Here is a 19776-nt window from a genome sequence, read left to right as displayed (position 1 = left end):
GATAGTGATTCCTACTTGGGTACGATTCCACTTGTGAGCCTGGTTTCTCCAAAGTGCCTGTACCTTCTGCTTGAGTTTGGACAAAGGAGCTACCTAACCACAGGAGTCATCACAGACAAGCCAAATTACATGCATGGACTTTCAGTTTGCACGCACTGGAAGATTCCACGAGATATGGTTAAACATTTTATACTCCTAAATCAGGAACACAAATCAATCTGTCACCTCCATGACAGTTTACTGGACTCGGCACAATAAACAATATGCTGCAGTGCAAGGCTCAGCCAGGCAGTGCATTTATTCATCTGAACCAGCAGAGGGAGACAAAGGATAATTCCAAGAGAGATTCAGACATACAGCTAGCTTGAGAACGCCCTGTGGGGTTGGGTTAACTACAGAACTACAGTTACTACAAACTACAACTTCTTGGGCTCCGCTGGTTATTTAGTCATAACAACACTCCAAGGATACCCTCCCGCCTTCATGGGGAATAAAGCAATATGATCAATAGCACACAGCATTATGGAAAAGAAAACTGCCTTGCTGCTGTCAATACCTGGGAGCTCTTTCTGAAAAGCATCACAGTTACACCTCGTATTTTTCAATCAATAGGCATTTATCAAAGTCTGGCCTCTGCAAGGGTATTTAAATGCAAGATTCATAAAGCCAAAGGGGTCAATCTGTAAATAGTGTAATTTGATATGCATTGGAACATTTTTTGAGTAAACTCTCATTTACAAACATTGTGCTCTCACACATTGATGGGGAAAAGGCCAATATTCCAGATAGGGGTTGGCAATGTGTAGGTAATAAATCAGAAAGCCCAGTGACAGACTGCAAATATATCGGACTATGCATTTCTGCATCTTAAGACACCTCAAAAGTCAGATATTGAATGATTTTGAAATACAGCAATGCTACGTAAGCAAACACAGCACTACTTTACACATCAAAATACCGTGAACGGCACATGATTAAGGATCAGTTTACATTTTAACACGATTTTTAAAAATCGGTAGAGTTTGGCTAAGAAGGTTGGTCAAAGAGAACTCGCTGCTCTGCTTTGAAGAGTGTCACTGAACCGCACCCAAGACCCCGCAGTGACCAGAACATATGAGAGTCGCAGCTTAAGCCCCTGATAATATTGTTTCTTCAGGGCTCCATTGGGAGTATCAGCCTAGGTTAACCACACAAGGTCAGGGATGAGGCTTAAACTCTCAAACTCGGGTGGCACGGTGACTCAATGGTTAGCACTGCTGCCTCACAACACCAGAGACCTGGGTTCAATTCCAGCCTTTGGTAACTGCGTGGATTTTGCACATTCTCCCCATGTCTGCGTGGGTTTCCTCAGGTTGCCTCCCATTGTCCAAAGATGCAGGTTAGGCGGTTTGGTCTTGCTAAGTTGCCCCCTTAGGGTGGGGTTGCAGGAATAAGTTTGGTGGTAAGTCTAGGTCTAGGTAGCGTGGTATTCCGAAGGGTTGGTCAGACACGATGGGCTGGATGGCCCTCTTTGACACTGTAGGGATTCTATGATTCTGACAAGTCACACCGATTGAAGCAAGCAGCAAAGTCGTGCAAGATTAAAAGTTGTTGGTTGCATTTTCCAGAATAAAAAGCATATATGTTTATTGGGTTGACCTGTCAGTACTTGTGATTTACCTCAGCCAATGCCAATAACCAATACTGTGCCCATTCTCATCAGCCTGCGTGACTCCCACCGTGTATGGCTTTTCTCACATACACACCTTAGCTGCACCCTTTCTATATATGCCGAGTAACCAAGAGTTCACTAAACAGGGTGACTGTAGCATTGCTTGTGCTCCTTTATGTAAATGGGTGGCTAGATTTCCCCTTTCCCAATCCATACCCCAGAAAAAAGTGCAAAATGATTTGTGTTTTACCTGCCGTCAGCAGTCGCAGGCGGAGGCCCAGGGGTCCCACGCCATCTCTTAATACTTCAACAGTCTCTGCATACACGTTACCATAGAAACAACTTAGTGGCATTGTGGGAGCTCTGTAAAAGCCAGATTGATGCACTCAGTACACAAGCAATTCAGGAAACTCCACTGATAAACATATTTATCTTCACATGCTTAGACTCCCTGTATAATTCCCACATTGAGTTTTTATGGATTGTTGTTGCCTGGATAAGAGGTTGCAGTGAATATTAAACTGTATAGTGAGCATACTTTATTGCGCCGGCTGTCTTTAATTAGCCTTTAATATTTTGCAGAAGTATCATGCATACACAACGCAAGTAAGTGGCATTGACTAACCAAGCCTAAGCTTTAATTACTATCTGATGGCTGTGGGGCTGTCATAAAAACACCACAAAGGCATTGGCCATTAAAGGGGCACCTGCTGACAAATACAATCCAGGTTTCAACAGCGGGCCAGATCTAGCAATTACCAAATACGTGCAGCTTTAGGGATATGTTTTAAGTGGCAAATTGCTACAAGCTGATGTTCAGTAGTGTTCAGTTCAACTGAATGTTCTGCTTCATTAAAGTTATTGGACAGCACAGATTTTTGAATCGCCAAATTTAAAAAAAAACACATCTCTTGCCGATGGAACATGCAATTCATAAGGCAACCTAACCAATCAGGGAAATCACATGGTATTCATTCTTTTGGCAGTCTACTTACTTTGTGTCCTGCAGACTGTTTGCAGTGTATATGTACATGCGTTTCACGGTAGCACCATGAGGAATCTGCAGCGAAGCCAGGCCATGTGCAAATTTGGGCTGTGTAAACACAAATTGGTTTAACATTTCTCGTTTTATTACAATCAGCAAGAGAAAATAGCGCATAAAGGAAAAAGAGGTTTGGATGCCAACAACCAAGTAATGAGCCCGCACCTCCCTCATCACGCCCAACTCAATTAACTTGCTTGTTGCTCTCAATCCACGCTATTCATCATACCCAATAACCATACAGCCTCCACCAATCCAAATCTTTACCTTCATCTTCAACTTCTAATCCAGGATTGGTCCTCGAGAGTCAGATCTCACTCATTATCACATCATTTGGCCCCCCTCCCGTCGCACACTCCCCCTCTCCCGTCGCACACTCCCCCTCTCCCGTCGCACACTCCCCCTCTCCCGTCGCACACTCCCCCCTCCCTTCACCTTCTGCTGGCACCCTCACTTCCCCCTTTATGCCCTTGGCTGCAATCTCACTATACTCAGCCCAGGTGAAGGAGAGAGAAAGACTGGGAAAATCTGCCCTAATAGAAGAGTTGCATCAGTTTTTTTATTTTACACCAGAGTACTGTGCGCAGTTCTCGTCACCATACTATAGGAAGTGATTGCACTAGAGGATGCAGAGGAGATTCGCATTGGGCTGGTGTGTTTCAGCTATCGCGAGAGGCTGGATAGGCTGGGGTTGTGCTTCTTGGAACAGAGAAGGATGAGGGGGGACCTAATTGAGTTGTATAAAATTATGAGGAACATAGATAGGGTGGATAGGAAGTGACCTTTCTCCTTAGAGAAGGGGGTCAATAACCAGGGGGCAAAGATTTAAGCTAAGGCGCAGGAGGTTTAGATGAGATTTGAGGAAAAACCTTTTCACCCAGAGGGTGATGGGAATCTGGAAATCCCTGCCTGAAAGGGTGGTAGAGACAGGAATTCCAACTTTTAATAAGTATTTAGATGAGCACTTGAAATGCCACAGCACATAAGGCTACGGACCAAATGCTGAAAAATGGGATTTGAATAGATAGGTTCTCGATGACCAGCGTGCTCACGATGGACCGAAGGGCCTCTTTCCGTGCTGTAAAAACTCTGACTCATATATTGAGCTGCGAGAAATTGCTTCCATTTTTTTCCTTTTGCTTTTCAAACTGGGCTGTTTGGAAAATTCCCAAACACCTTTCCAGATAGAACGATGGCAGACTGGTAGATTGAGAGAGCATCACAGCTAACCTTAGCCAATCCATGACCGATGCGGATAGCATGAATCAATGATCAGTCATTGAAATTGGATAGCCGGGCCAATTTTCTCTATTTGATGGGGAGAGTTCTCACATCCTTGGCATAGATTTACCCGTGGTCAAATTCAGAACTTCCTGGTTGGTATGACTCAATGCACACTGGGCAGTGTGTGTACCAGGTAAGCCATCAAGGGAGCCTGTTGGGGGCGATGGGCAGTTGTGAGCTTCAGGCAGCAAACAATGAATCGCATCTGAGAACAATGGAAAGCTCCAGCTCAATTGCGAGCGGGATCATTACAGCTGGTGACCTCACCTCAAATTTTGGAGCTTCTTTCCAGGAGTCCAGTTGAAAGGAAAATGAAAGCCCTCGGAAATTGAGATGAAAAAGTTGTTCAGCTGCATTGTACACTAGAATGCGAGGGAAACGGACAGCATTAAAGGTTAAAACTCATGCACTTCACCTTGTGAGCCAGCAGACTGTAAAGGATTCTCTTGGATCCCTCCCAACACTGTTGCACACACCAGTAAAGCATATTTATCCAAGTCAACTTGTACCAAACTTGTTCATTTTTGTTTCTCTCTCACAAATACCCAGGCCTATTGGCCTACAGGCTCTAGGAAACCCTGATTATCCAGAACCTGTTGCGATTACAAAGCTGTTGTGTTTGTAGCACTTATGGCTGTGTCAAGCTCAACAGAACTGCATGGCTTGAGAGGTGAATCTGACCATTGTTCTGGCAATGTACAGTGTGTGTGCATCATTCTCACAATGTTACTGCACGCAGAAACATTAGGCACAATGCTGCCTCACTTGCTGACATCCGAACCTTTCTGCTCATTCTCTTTTTCTTCACCTAGGTCCCAGAGGGGAACACCCACTGTGCAAGGCAAACCATGGCCAACAACAAACAGCTTCCCTTGGATCAGAGCAAAAGGCCCTGCCCCTACACAATAAAGGGTAAAATTTATAATCAACACCTACACATGACAGCGACAAAATAGAGGGCGTAAAAATAAAAAGAGCATGCGGGTTTCTCGTCCTCCAACTAATTCGCATTATAAGCATGCATTACAGCTAACCTGCACTCAGCAGCATCATAAGAAATGATGAGGAGGGCATGAAAAATAAATCACTTGTCAAAACATCAACATTTTTACGGCTTCACCAATCTCAGGTACAGAGCTCCTGCCTATGTCTATGACGAGGCAGGAATTGCATTTCTTTAATTTAACAACTCCCACCCAAGTGCTAATCTGGTGAAATCAGTTGGAAAATTGGAACCTGCAATTCTACAAATCAAAAAGAATTTCACAGCAGTCAAAGTGTCCATTCAGCCCACTCTCCCTAACAGTTCCCAAAGGGCCTCCCCCACTTAATCCTATTCTCCTGTCCATTCTATTTAAAGCTTCTTTTGTCTCCCAAAATATTATCCACTTCTCCTTTTAAAAGCTGTTGTGGATTCTGTTTTCACCACTATTCCTGGTCGGGCATCCTAGGTACCATCAACGCTCCAAAATATATTCTCCATTCTTTTTGCAATGATCTCAATTTATGTCTTAAGTTTTCCCTACTGATTTCATTGGAAGCCTTTCATTTTTACACCTCGAATCAGATTTGCTGTGCACATGCACATGCACACACAGCAGTTACCTCCAGGGTGAGTTGCTCCAAATGACTGGTCAATCTGCTCTATGGTTGGAGCTATAGCCTGAGAGTTGAAGTGTACACCACTGCAACAGAATAAGGAACAAATCAGAAAGATCCATTTAAAAAGAGAGTTTATAACCGAGACTGGAGACTTTTATGTTTCCCCCACTCTGCCCACCCAAAAATCAACCTCGGGGCAAATGATGCATTATCAGCTGGCAATTACTTGCAGCGGCAGACCCAAGAGGTTGCCAGCTGGAATGCTTGATTTCTTTGAAGCTTGCTCCGAAATATACGAGTGGGTGTAAGTAGACAGCAGTTTTTAGTGCTCCTCCCTATGACAGAGGCATTCTTTCCACACCCTCTCCACTGATCACAATAACCACTGTTCACCACTACTCGCTTTGTGGGAAGCTCCCGAAGCTGAACAGACTGTTCTTAGTGTTCAGTCAGAATGCATAATACAGCACAGGCACTCGAACCCTTGATATTTTCCCAGTGAACCTTTAGAACATAGAACATAGAAAAGAACATAGAAAAATACAGCACAGAACAGGCCCTTCGGCCCACGATGTTGTGCCGAACCTTTGTCCTAGATTAATCATAGAATATCATTGCATTTACAGTGCAGGAGGCTATTCAGCCCATCGAGTCTGCACCGGCTCTTGGAAAGAGCACCCTACGCAAGGTCAACACCTCCACCCTATCCCCATAACCCAGTAACCCCACCCAACACTAAGGGCAATTTTGGACACGAAGGGCAATTTATCATGGCCAATCCACCTAACCTGCATATCTTTGGACTGTGGGAGGAAACCGTAGCACCCGGAGGAAACCCACGCATACACGGGGAGGATGTGCAGACTCTGCACAGACAGTGACCCAAGCCGGAATCGAACCTGGGACCCTGGAGCTGTGAAGCAATTGTGCTATCCACAATGCTACCGTGCTGCCCTCCAGAACAAATTAATCTACACTATATCATTCTACCGTAATCCATGTACCGATCCAATAGCTGCTTGAAGGTCCCTAATGTTTCCGACTCAACTACTTCCACAGGCAGTGCATTCCATGCCCCCACTACTCTCTGGGTAAAGAACCTACCTCTGACATCCCCCCCTATATCTTTCACCATTCACCTTAAATTTATGTACCCTTGTAATGGTTTGTTCCACCCGGGGAAAAAGTCTCTGACTGTCTACTCTATCTATTCCCCTAATCATCTTATAAACCTCTATCAAGTCGCCCCTCATCCTTCTCCGTTCTAACGAGAAAAGGCCCAGCATCCTCAACCTTTCCTCGTAAGACCTACTCTCCATTCCAGGCAACATCCTGGTAAATCTCCTTTGCACCTTTTCCAAAGCTTCCACATCCTTCCTAAAATGAGGCGATCAGAACTGTACACAGTACTCCAAATGTGGCCTTACCAAGATTTTGTACAGCTGCATCATCACCTCACGGCTCTTAAATTCAATCCCTCTGTTAATGAACGCTAGCACACTATAGGCCTTCTTCGCAGCTCTATCCACTTGAGTGGCAACTTTCAAAGATGTATGAACATAGACCCCAAGATCACTCTGCTCCTCCACATTGCCAAGAACCCTACCGTTAACCCTGTATTCCACATTCATATTTGTCCTTCCAAAATGAACAACCTCACACTTTTCAGGGTTAAACTCCATCTGCCACTTCTCAGCCCAGCTCTGCATCCTATCTGTCTCTTTGCAGCCAACAACAGCCCTCGCCCTCACTATCCACAACACCACAAATCTTCGTATCAACTGCAAATTTACTGACCCACCCTTCAACTCCCTCATCCAAGTCATTAATGAAAATCACAAACAGCAGAGGACACAGAACTGATCCCTGCGGTACGCTACTGGTAACTGGGCTCCAGGCTGAATATTTGCCATCCACCACCACTCTCTGACTTCTATCGGTTAGCCAATTCGTTATCCAACTGGTCAAATTTCCCATTACCCCATGCCTCCTTACTTTCTGCATAAGCCTACCATGGGAAACCTTATCAAATGCCTTACTAAAATCCATGTACACTACATCCACTGCTTTACCTTCATCCACATGCTTGGTCACCTCCTCAAAGAATTCAAGTAAGACTTTTAAGGCAAGAACTACCCCTCACAAATCCGTGCTGACTATCCCTAATCAAGCAGTGTCTTTCCAGATGCTCAGAAATCCTATCCCTCAGTACCCTTTCCATTACTTTGCCTACCACCGAAGAAAGACTAACTGGCCTGTAATTCCCAGGGTTATCCCTATTCCCTATTTTGCTCTAGAATGTGCAGCAGCCTAAAGGTGTTTAATGGACCCTTCCCACAAATTGGCACTGGTTGAGCTTCAGTACGTTACCAAAGTGGCTGGTATTTGTGAAAGCCTGCGTGACATCCTTACTGACAAATGTCCTGCCCGAGTGCTTGTAACAGCAGCTGGTTAATGATTTGGAGCAGGAATTTGGACAAATTTTCCCTTCACGACTGAGAAATAATTAAATCAATTAATTAGAACAGCAAACATCAAAGCAGAGTTTTTGTGGATATTGGCTAACATTAATCAAGGATGGTTTAGGTATGCAATAGATAAATGCAAGGTAGAAGCTCTGCTAAGCTTGAATCAATGATAGAAGGTCCTGTCACAAGGAAATCCGAAAGAACACACCCAACCTGGTGTGGTCTGAATTAGTTACCATGATGCTTGCACTCAAATCCTTTCCAGAATTGGCACTGAGCACTGTGCAATGTGGGAATAAAAATCAAGTTAACAAATAACTGAAGTTGTGGGCTGACTGGATGGTTCATTCAACACCTGAAGCGTTTGAAAGACTTGGGCTTGGATTCCATGTTAAGGTCACTTGTTTGCGATTAAATACATTGGAAATAATTCAATCATGGTTGTAGCTTCTTTAAGAAGCCACGTACTCTTTCAACTTCACAATACTGCTTGTAGTGGGAGCTTGTGGACAGCATTGTGATCTCCAACAATCATATATCTGCTTAAGCGCCTGCATGACTAGAAACTTTGCCTCAGTATTGTTGAGCTGAACTCAGTTGCAGACATTGCGAGCCAGTAGAGAAGGTGAAGTGTTATCTGGACACTGTTCCAGGAGTCAGTCAAAGTCCTTCAGAGTTGGTCAATGGTTATGGGTAGGAGGGTGTGACTGAGAGTCAGGCAGGTATGGGCACCTAGGATGCAGTGGAGGGACTTCAGTCCATTACTTTGACCAACAGTCCATGTCGGAAGGACTCGCTCCCAGGTGGATGAGCGCAGGATAGCAGGTACATTGGGCAAACCGATCACGGCATCATAGTTCAGAACGCCATTCAAGAAGACAGAGTTAAAAGGAAGGTATTGGTGGTAGGAGGCAGTATAATCCGGGAAATAAGACAGCTATTGAATTCCGAAAGTTGGATTGCCATGGTTAACAACAACTCCTCCCAGCTGGAGAAAAACCTGGATTGACAAGAGGAAGGATCCAGGTGCCATGGTCCACGTAGGAACCAACATGGTAGAATTAGGAATGATGTTCTGAGTGTGGTTCAAAGAGTTAGGATTAAAATTAAAAGTAGAACTCAAAGGCCATAACCTCCAGATGGTTATCGGAGCCCCACCTCAACGGTGGGGCTCAGATAAACAAATTAAAAGGTTAGATAGGTAGTTGAAAGAATGGTGTAGGAGGCAGGGGTTTCACTTCATGGGCCATTGGCACTGGAGAAAGATGGAGCTATTTTCCTTTGGGTCAGGATCCACTTAAACTGGGCTGGGATCAGTGACCTGGCAAATTGAATAATTAGGATAGCAGACAGGTCTTTAAACTAATTAAGCTGGGGTGGGAGGATTCAGGAAATAGTAAATTCAAAAGCAGCAAAGAAATTGTCAAGGGCAGAGTAACAGTTTGGACAAAGCAGGGACAGCGACAGTGACAAAGGTGATAGGGTAATTGTGACTAAAGTTACATAAGAGAAAATTGCTGTGTATCTGGAGTTACATGTAGGCAAAACCAGGTAAGGATAGCAGATTTCCAGAAAGGACATTAGTGAACCAGATGGGATTTAATGATTCATGACAAACGATTTAATGGTCATCATTAGAATTTATAATTCTGGGCGGCACAGTGGCGCAGTGTTTAGTACTGCTGCATCACAGCGCCGAGGACCCGGGTTCGATCCCGGCTCTGGGTCACTGTCCGTGTGGAGTTTGCACATTCTCCCCGTATCTGCGTGGGTCTCACCCCCACAACTCAAAGATGTGCAGGGTAGGTAGATTGGCCACAATAAATTGTCTCTTAATTGGAAAAATAAGAATTGGTTATTCTAAATTTATTAAAGAAAAAATGTTATTCCAAATTTTTTTTTTAAAGCGGAATTCAAATTTCACCATCTACGGTGGTGGGATTTGAACCTGGGTCCCCACATCCTGTCTTGGGTTTCTGGATTACTAGTCCAGTGACAATATCGCTACTCCACTCACGGCCTCCCCTTGACTGAAAGGTTGGGAACTAAATACAGAATTCCAGGATATCTATCTTTTAGAAGAGATAGCAAAATGGAAAGAATAGCTCTGATGATAAATAGTGGTGAAGACAGTAGAGAGAAAGGATCTTAACTCAAGTTGCAGGATTAGTTTGGGTGGGAGCTAAGAAACAGCAAGGGGCAAAAAACATTAGAAGGAGCTGTTTATAGGCCCCCTGACTGTAGTGGGGGTGTAGGGTGGAGTATAAATCAGAGGTGCTCCTAAGTAGGGCAATACAGTAATCGAGGCTTTAATTTTCACAGACACCGGGAAAACCAAACTTGCAGCAACATTGAGGAATGAGTTTACAGGATGTAAACAAGATAAGTTTTAGATGTATATGATCTATAGCCAACTAAGGAACAGGCTAATTAATAACCATGAATAAAGGGGCCTCGAGGGAAGAAATTATAGAATTTTATATTGAATTTGAAAATGATTTAGTAGAGTCTGAGACTCGGATTTCAAATCTAAACAAAGCAAATTGCGCAGATGAGGTGCCAAAGTGGATTGGGAAACTACATTAAGAGATTTGGCATTTGGCTAACATTCAAAGAATAAATAATTTACTGCAAATGTACATTCCTTTAAGGTACAGCAACCCCACAGAAAAGGTGGTCCAACTGTCGTTAACAAGGAGAGTTAAAGATAACGAGATTAAAGGAAGAGGCTTCTAATGGTGCCAAAACGAGTAGTAAAACCAGAGGATTGGGAGGATTTAAAAATTCATACGGATAAGCAAAGTGAAAAGAGAATATGAGAGTAGGCTAGCAAGAGACATAAAAATAGAGTACATAATAGGTACATAAATAGGAAGAGATTGCAGTGCCAGGGACCTGGATTCAATTCCAGCCTTGGGTGACTGTCTGTGTTGAGTTTGCATATTCTCCCGGTGTCTGCGTGGGTTTCTCCAGTTTCCACCCACAGTCCAAAGATGAGCAAGTTTGGTGAACTGACCATGCTAAAAAATTACCTCTTACGTGTTCAAAGTTGTGCCAGTTAGGTGGGGTTACAGGGATAGGGCAGGGGTGTGGACCTAGTTAGGGTGCTCTTTCAGAGGGTTGGTGCAGACTCGATGGGCCGAATTGCCTCCTTCTGCACTTTGGCATTCTCTGATTCTATATGCCCACTAGAGGCAGAGATAGGTGAAATTATAGTAAGGATTAAAGAAGTGGTAGAGAAATTAACCAAATACATTGTCTCGGTCTTGAATCGTAGAAAACACAAAACATTCTGGAAATAATGGGGAGCCATGGGTCCAGCAAGAATGAAAATCTTTTTAAAAATAAATAATACTGGGGAAATTAATAAGATTAAGTGGCGACAAAATCCCCTGGCCTTGACAACCCGTATCCTAAGGTTTTACTGTAGCTGCAGAGCAAGTGGATGCATTAGTTTTGATCTTCCAAAATTCCTTAAATTCGAGATTAGTTCCCAATAATTGGAAGGTAGCAAATATAAACACTGCTATTTAAGTAAGGAGGAAGAGAGAAACTGGGAATGATCAGCCAATTAGCTGTCGAGAAAATGCTCAAATCCATTATCAGGAATGTGATAACTGCACACTTAAAAATTCTAATAGGATTAAACAGAGTCAGCACAGGTATGGACAGAAAACAAAGTAGGAATAAACTGGCCATTTTGCCGTTAACAGGCTATAACTACTGAGGTATCACAAGGATCAACACTTGAGCCACAGCTGTTGAAATTCCATATCAATGACTTGAATGAAAAGACTCAGTATAATATGATTCAAATTTACTCACAATATAAAATTAGGCAGCTGAAGTAAGTAGTGAGGAGGACACAGAGAGGATGCAGAGAGATATAGACAGATCAGTTGAGGGAGGAAGGAACATGGCAGATGAAAAGCAATGTGATCAAGTGTATAAAATAGAAAAGCAAAATATTTCCCAAGTGAAACGACACTGCGAAATATTTGTATTCACAGGGACCAGGCTTTCCTTGATGGAAAGTTAGCATGGAAGTACAGCTAGCACTCAACGAAGCAAATGGTACAAGGGGATTGCAGTATACAAGGAAAGATGTCTTCCGACAACTATAGAGCATTGAAGAGGCCAGGCCACACCTGGAGTATTGTGAACGGTTTTGATCTCCTTGTCCAAGAAACTTCCAGTAACTTAATTGCAGTGTTAATGTAAGCCTACTTGTGATAATAAAGATTATTATTAGAAAGGAAGTACAATGAGGGTTTGCTGGATTAGTTCCTCAGATAAGGGGTTTGTCTGATGAGGAGAGATCACAGATTTGCTACAGCACAGGAGGAGACCATTTGTCCCAGTATACCTGCACTGGCTCTCCAAGCGAGATCGAGTGGACTGGGCCCATATTTCCTGAAGTTTGGAAGATTGACATGATTGCATTGAAATATACAAAAATTCTCAAGAGGCATGACAGGGTAGATCTTTGGGTACAAAAGGAATGGAGGGATAGGTGGACAGTATGGCAAGATGGAATTGAGGTTGAAGATCAGCTATAATCTTATTCAATGGTGGAGTCGGCACAAATGGGAAAATGACCTACTCCAGCTCTTATTTCTTATACTTCTTATAACATACATTTTGTGATACATTGGTGCTTATGATACTTGAAACGGCAGAGAAAGACCTCTACTGATCTTTCACGTTAAAGACGTTACAGTACATCAGGCATCCATTCAGCCTACTCCTGCTCTCAGCAGAGGAATTCAAATCAGTCTTGTTCGATCCCAAGAGCTCTGCAAGGTAAAGTGCCGAACCCAATTACCCTTTGAAGTCAGTGATTGTCATCATTCTACTACCCTCGTGAGTGGAGAGTTCCAGGTCATTGGCATTTCCTATGTAAAAATGTTCTTCCTCACATTCAACGCCCCAATCCCCTATCTGCTTTTCCTTGTCTATATTATCGAAACACCACCTTCTCTAATCTAACCTTGTAGCTAAAATCCCTCATCCCTGGAACCATTCTGGTAAACCTCCTCTGAACCCTATTACGTTCTTCGCATCCTTCCGAAAGTGCGACGACCATACCTGGCCTAACCAGAGCTTTATAAAGGTTCAGTATAACCCCCTGATGATCTGGAATCTTTGAAGTAATTATAGGTCCTGCGATAATTCCTAAAGTAAACAAGCAATCCAGTATGGTTCTCAGAGCTGTTGTGTTTGAGTTTTTATCCATAATTGGTCATAGTCTACGCTGGGGCAGGTGGGGGTGGTATTAGCATCACTCGCTGTTCACTGCAATTATGTATGTTGCTGTCAATCCTCCCTCTGTCCAGTTTCTGATGTTGTCTGTCCACCCAGTCCTTCTCTGACCTGTTCTTTCTTGATGTTTTAACTTGTCGCCAAAACTGGATTCTTATCCTGTCCTTTCCAGTTACACTTAAAACCTCCAGCTTCCAACTTAAAAACTCCACAAACCCTTGCCTCAATTTTCATTGGACATGCACTGAAATATCTATCCTGTTATAAGGATGCACAAATACTTTGTAATTACCAACGCAGAAGAAAGGCAGCTTTGTTGGATTACACATTGTTCAATGATCTGTGACAAATTTGTCAAAACAAACATTGTTCGAAGTAAGCAAGTCAATTGTGATGAAGAGTGTCACAAATGGCCAATAAAACTGCTTTTCCAATGTGACTATATAGGCAGAAAAACAAACTATTCAATAGAAGCTAGGGTTAAAATAAGACGACAAAAAGAGCTGTTTCCATTAGATAGCTATACCAAACTCCCTTCACAAATTGTTTGTTGGCAACTTCAAAGCAGCCCTAAAAGAGGCCTAGAGGCCTGCGAAAAAACACCCACTATCCTATTCTCAAGTTGGCGCATGATAAAAGTAGGCTACAGGAATGCAAAATATCAGAAATATTCAATCTGACAAACAAGACCAGCAAAAATCTTCAATTAGGAAATAGATGAAGAATAATAAATTATAACATCTCAGATTAATTCTAATGTTCGATTGCAGTGGTCCCTTTGAATAAATGTCATTTTCTGTTATTGCGTTTATAAATTGATTGGCATGTGAAAACTAATGGAATTAGCTGCTGTCAAATAAACTTAAAAAAAACATAAGCCTATTCAACGTTAAAATGGACAACCTCATTTTACTCACCAGTTACCAGACAAAAGAAAAAAAGTGGAGCTTTTCCAATCAACTGGAAGGAAAATGCAGTAATCTATGCACTATTAATGAATAAAATGTTCCAGATTAGTAGTTTTCAAACTTGGGTGGCAGCTCGAGTGTCCACTCCTGGTCTCAGTATCAGTGGAGTAGAGGTGGGGGAGAGCAGAGACTGAAGTGCCTAAAGACAAAGCTGCCACACATCATGAACACAGTTAATGTAAGGAGTGCTCTATTCCTGCGGAATCGTACTCCACCTAGGCATCAATACTAGTGGGAAGAGTATAGATCTTTTTCTCACTCTCAAATTAAATGACACTATCTCTACCTAGTCTCATATCAGGGACTTGTGTGTTAGGCAAATGTGAAAGCCACTACACGACAGAAAACATTATTTTTGAAATTTTCAAATAATGGCATTTTCAATTGTGTTAGATTTGAGCTTTGGGTCTGTGCTTGTTCTTGGCAGCGGTCAGCTCAGTCCAAATATGAAACCTGGATTTCCCTTTTCATGTTAAAATACTGTCCCATCATAAAAATTAACACACAAAGTCTAGGGAGCTTTTATTTATTAGAGAAAACACACCATACGATTATCTTCATTAACTTCTTACATTCTAACATCTTTAAACAAAAAGATAAATGGGAATGCAGCATACTCAGTCTTGGGATCAGTTTACCAGAATATACTTGGACAATGCACAGTATGTTCTTTCACAGCCCTGGTTAACACCACTGTAGTCACTGGCCTATACTTTGGCAAGATTGGTTAACGAGGGAAGCACAGTAAAATACTCACCAGTATTTCAATTTAACTTTACTCAAGTCATATACTTCAATGACCTGTAGGGGTGGGAAAAAAAATGAAAAAGGTCAGTTTTCCCATTGTGCCCCACAAATTACATCAGATTTGGAGATAGTGAGGCCTCCCTGCTGTTGCTACATGTGCATCATGGTTCTGTATTGTTTCGTCCCCTTCCTGCTATACCTACAACTGGGGTGGGAAACAGGTAAATAATTTGCTCATCTACCTCTTATAAATACATAACTGGTCACGGTTAAAATTTGCTCAAATTTCTCTCTTACCAAGTACTAAATGATACCTTCACAGCCTTCAGCACCTCCCTTCACCTTGGCTAACTGAAATGAAAAGTTTACTGTGTGAAGACAAAGTCCAACACATCTACTATTCACCACCCAACATTTTACTTGGAAAAATGTAGGGGTTGCAGGTGCCCAGCACTGAAGAGAAAGAAAATGGAGTGGGGATGCTGAGAATGATAGAGGAGAAAATTGGAGATGGTGGTGGGATGAATCATAGAAAATTTGTTTCACAATTACTCACTGCTAAATACTCTTTCCATGCCTCGAGTTATGAGCGGCTGAATCATCAGTCATAAGAAAAAGGAGCAGTAGGCCATTCGATCCTTTGAGCCTGCTCTACCATTCAATAAGTTTGCAGCTGTAACCCTACTTTCCTTAACCAAACTTTCCTGTCTGCTTCCCCATAACTCTCGACTTCCTTGTTGATGAAAAACGTGTCTAACTCAGCCTTAATTATATTCAATGACTCAATCTCCATTGTTCTCTGGGGAAGAGAATTCTGAAGATTAATTATCCTCTGGGAAAAGTAATTCTTCCTCATAATGGAGACTGTGCCCTAATTCTAGATTCCACCACGAGGGGAAATAACCTCTCCGCATTGACCCTGTCAAGGCCCAGCAGAATCTCATCTGTTTCTAGATGATGACCTCTCATTCTTTGAAACTTCCATGAGTATTGGCCCAATGTGTTCTACCTTTCCCCATAAGACAAGCCTTCATCCCAGGAGTCAACCTGGTGAACCTTCTCGGAATTGCCAACTGTGCAGGTATAGTATATGCAAGTACAACATACCTCAAGAGACTAAAGGTGCAGTTTCACCAATACCCTGTACAGTTGTACCAAGACTTCCCTCTTGTTGTTCTCCATGACCATGCAATAAAGGCTAACATTCCATTTGATTTCCTAATAACTTGCTGTAACTGCCGGCTTTATGATTAATGTACAAGGACACCCACATTCCTCTGTGCCACAGCATTCAGCAGTCTTTCTTCATTTTAATAATTTTCTACTTTTCTATTCTCCCTGCCAAAGTGGACTAACTTCAATTTCTGCACATTATAGCCCTTGGAAATTTTTGCCTTCTCACTTAACCTGCCTTTTTCCCGTTGCACATTTTGTGTCCTTTCACAACTTGCTTCCCGACTTTTGTGTTATCAGTAGATTCGGGCACAATGCACTTGGCCCCTTCATCCAATTTATTAATGTAGATGAAAGAGAAAATGCTGGAAAATATTATTAATGTAGATGGTACATAGTTGAGGCACCGTCACTCAACCTGGGTACAATGCACTTGGCCCCTTCATACAAGTTATTAATGTAGATGGTACATGGTTGAGGCACCGTCAACCTGTGGCACACCATTAGTTAACAGTTTGCCAATCTGAAAATAATCCAATTATCTTGACTTTGGTTTCCAGTTAGCTCGCCAATCCTCTCTCCATGCTAATAAATCGTACACAGCAATTTAAAACAATTAATTCATGGGATGCAGATATCGATGGCTAGGCCAACATTTATTGCCCATCCCTAATTGCCCTTCAAGTCAGAATGGCGAATGGTTTGAAGGGGAATTGCCAGATGAGGGTGTTCCCAAGTGTTTGCTGTTGCCTTTATCCTTCAAAATGGTAGTGAGTTTGGAAGGTGCTGGCGAAGGAGCCTTGGTGAGTTCCTGCAGTGCATCTTATAGTTGGTACACACTGATGCCACTGTGCGTTGGCGGTGGAGGGAGTAAATTTATGTCGATGGGGTGACAAAGTGGGCTGCTTTGTCCTGGATGATGTCGAGCTTCTTCAGTGATGTTGGAGTTGCACTCATCCAGGCAAGTGGAGGGTATTCCATTACACTCCTGACTTGTGTCCTGATGATTGTGGACAGGCTTTAGGGAGCCGGCACTGTAAATTCTATGAGTCAAGGGAGTTACTCACCACATGGTTCCGATCCTCTGACCAGTTCTTGTAGCCACAGTATTTATATGGCTAGCGTAGTTCAGTTTATGGTCAATGGTAACACCCAGGATGTTGACAGTATTGGATTCAGTGATGGGAATGCCATTGAATGTCATGGGGCAATGGTTTGATTGCCTCTTGTTGAAGATGGTCATTTCCTGGCACACGAGTGACACAAACATTGCTTGTCACATGTTATCCCAAGCCTGGATATTGTCCAGGTCTTGTTGCACACGTCTGCTTCAGTATCCAAGTGGTTGTGAATGGTGCTGAACATTACGTCATCAGTAAACATCCCCACATCTGACCTTATGTTGGAAGGAAGGACATTGATGAAGCAGCTGAAGATGTTTGGGCCTAGGACACTACCCTGAGGAACCCCTGCAGTGATGCCATGAAACAGAGATGATTGATCTCCAACAACCACAACCACCTTCCTTTGTGCAAGGTATGACTCCAAAGAGGTTCCCCCCAGATTTCCATTGACTCTGGTTTTGCTAGGGTTCCTTTTTCAGATGCTGCCTTGATGTCAAGGACAGTCACCCTCACCTCACCTCCAGCATTCAGCTCTTTTGTCCATGTTTGAACCAAGGCTCTAATGAGGTCAGGAGCCGAGTGACCCCGGCGGCGCCAAACTGATCAACCGTGATCAGGTTATCGCTAAGCAAATCTCAACTGATAGCACATTTTTTAAATAATAAATTTAGAGTACCCAATTCTTTTTTTCCAATTAAGGGGCAATTTAGCGTGGCCAATCCACTTAACCTGCACACCTTTGGGTTGTGGGGGCGAAACCCACGCAAACACAGGGAGAATGTGCAAACTCCACACAGACAGTGACCCAGAGCCGGGATCGAACCTGGGCGCCGTGGGGCAGCAGTGCTATCCACTGCACCACCGTGCCGTCCTACTGATCGCACAGTTGATGTTCCCTTCCATCATTTTACATGAGAGTAGACAAATGGAGTAGTAATTGGCTGGGTTGGATTTGTTCTGCTTTTTGTGTACAGGCCATACCTGCGCAATTTCCATATTGTCGGGTAGCTGTACTGGAACAGCATGGCTCAGGGCATAGCAAGACTTTGGTGCTATTGCCAGAGTGTTAGAGCCTATAGTCTTTTCAGTATCCAGGGCCATCTATCGTTTGATATCACGTGGAGTGAATTGAATTGGCTGAAGACTGGAATCTGTGATGCTGGGGACCTCTAGAGCAGTCAGAGATGGATCATCCACTTGACACATCTGACTGAAGATTGTTGTGATTGTTTCAGTATTATCTTTTGCACTGAAGTGCTGGGCTCCCCCATCATTTAGGATGGGGACATTTATGGAGCCTCCTCCTCCAGTTAGTTGTTTCATTCACGACTGGATGTGGCAGGGCTGCATAGCTTAGATCAGATCCGTTGATTAAGGAATTGCTTAGTTCCCCGCAACCTCGCCTAACCTGCACATCTTTGGACATTGAGGGGTAATTTTATCATGGCCAATCCACCTAACCTGCACATCTTCGAACTGTGGGAGAAAACCCACGCAGGCACAGGGAGAAAGTGCAAACTCCACACAGACAGTGACCCAGGGCTGGAATTAAACCAAGGTCCCTGATGCTGTGAGACAGCAGTGCTAACCTCTGTGACACTCAATCTTCTGGCCTACCCACTAATCCTCGCAGATCCACTGATTTGCTTTCAACATACTATCCTTATCTTCCTCAGTTAGCCACACAAGGATCCCTTTGGCATTGTACACATTCCCGTATCAGAAAGCCAAGAATGCAGGGTGCTGACTGAGTTTTGACATCAGATTGGTACTTACCTAGAGTTAATAACACCCTTCACAAAGTATAAAACTGGTGTATTAACACTTTAAAAACTGGCAGCAATAGGAAGCAAAACTACCCACATTGAGTTTTGTGGAGAACTTTATGATTCCGCCTCAAATTTCCAATTTTGGCCATTCCGGTTGCAAAGGAGTAAAAACTCTAACCATTGGCACCATATGGTTCGAGATAAGGGGCCTGTAGATTAAAATATGCTTTTTGTTAATGGCCTAAAATGGCTTTCAATCTGTGAGATTGGATGTCTCTGTAATTCATGGAGTCACCGGCACTGCACAGGCCGTCTCTTCAGACCTCCTGGTAGCAAATGCCATACCAAGCATGGGATTCCACGTCAGGTGAGCAGAACATTACTCAAAAGGGCCTGGATGTGATAGTTTACTCATCATTCACGGTCTGGACAATGTGGTAAAGCTATTAAATGAAAAAGAATACGGAGATAAAGAGCCAGAATGAATATGGCAGCCTAGTGATTATGGTGATGAAGTAGAAACCCAAAGGCTAATAGCTCAAGTGACGGAAAGTTGTCAACCGGTGCTTTTAATAATTTAGTTATTTTGGGGTGAAAATGCAAATGGTTTGGATTTCTTCCCACAAAATGATTTTTGGAAAAAAGATACAAATACTGGAGGTTCTGTTGGAGCTTTGAAAAGTATT

The 19776-nt window shown here is 43.0% G+C and overlaps 1 protein-coding gene across 2 annotated transcripts in view; it reads right to left on the bottom strand.

The window, feature by feature from the left end:
• Positions 1-19776, bottom strand: part of phaf1 (phagosome assembly factor 1) — a 100258-nt gene that overhangs the window by 45721 nt on the left and 34761 nt on the right. For both annotated transcript variants that reach the window (XM_072518471.1, XM_072518472.1), the window contains exons 3-7: positions 15035-15078; positions 5583-5662; positions 4245-4339; positions 2647-2744; positions 1902-2014 (exon numbers count right to left, since the gene is read on the bottom strand). In XM_072518471.1, coding sequence (XP_072374572.1) covers positions 1902-2014; positions 2647-2744; positions 4245-4339; positions 5583-5662; positions 15035-15078 — 430 coding nt within the window. The remainder of the gene's footprint in view (positions 1-1901; positions 2015-2646; positions 2745-4244; positions 4340-5582; positions 5663-15034; positions 15079-19776) is intronic.

The sequence above is a fragment of the Scyliorhinus torazame genome, chromosome 10 (genome assembly GCF_047496885.1).
Source record: "Scyliorhinus torazame isolate Kashiwa2021f chromosome 10, sScyTor2.1, whole genome shotgun sequence".
NCBI lineage: Eukaryota > Metazoa > Chordata > Chondrichthyes > Carcharhiniformes > Scyliorhinidae > Scyliorhinus > Scyliorhinus torazame.
The sequence above is the reverse complement of the archived record's forward strand: the minus strand, read 5'-3'. Positions and strand labels throughout refer to the sequence as shown.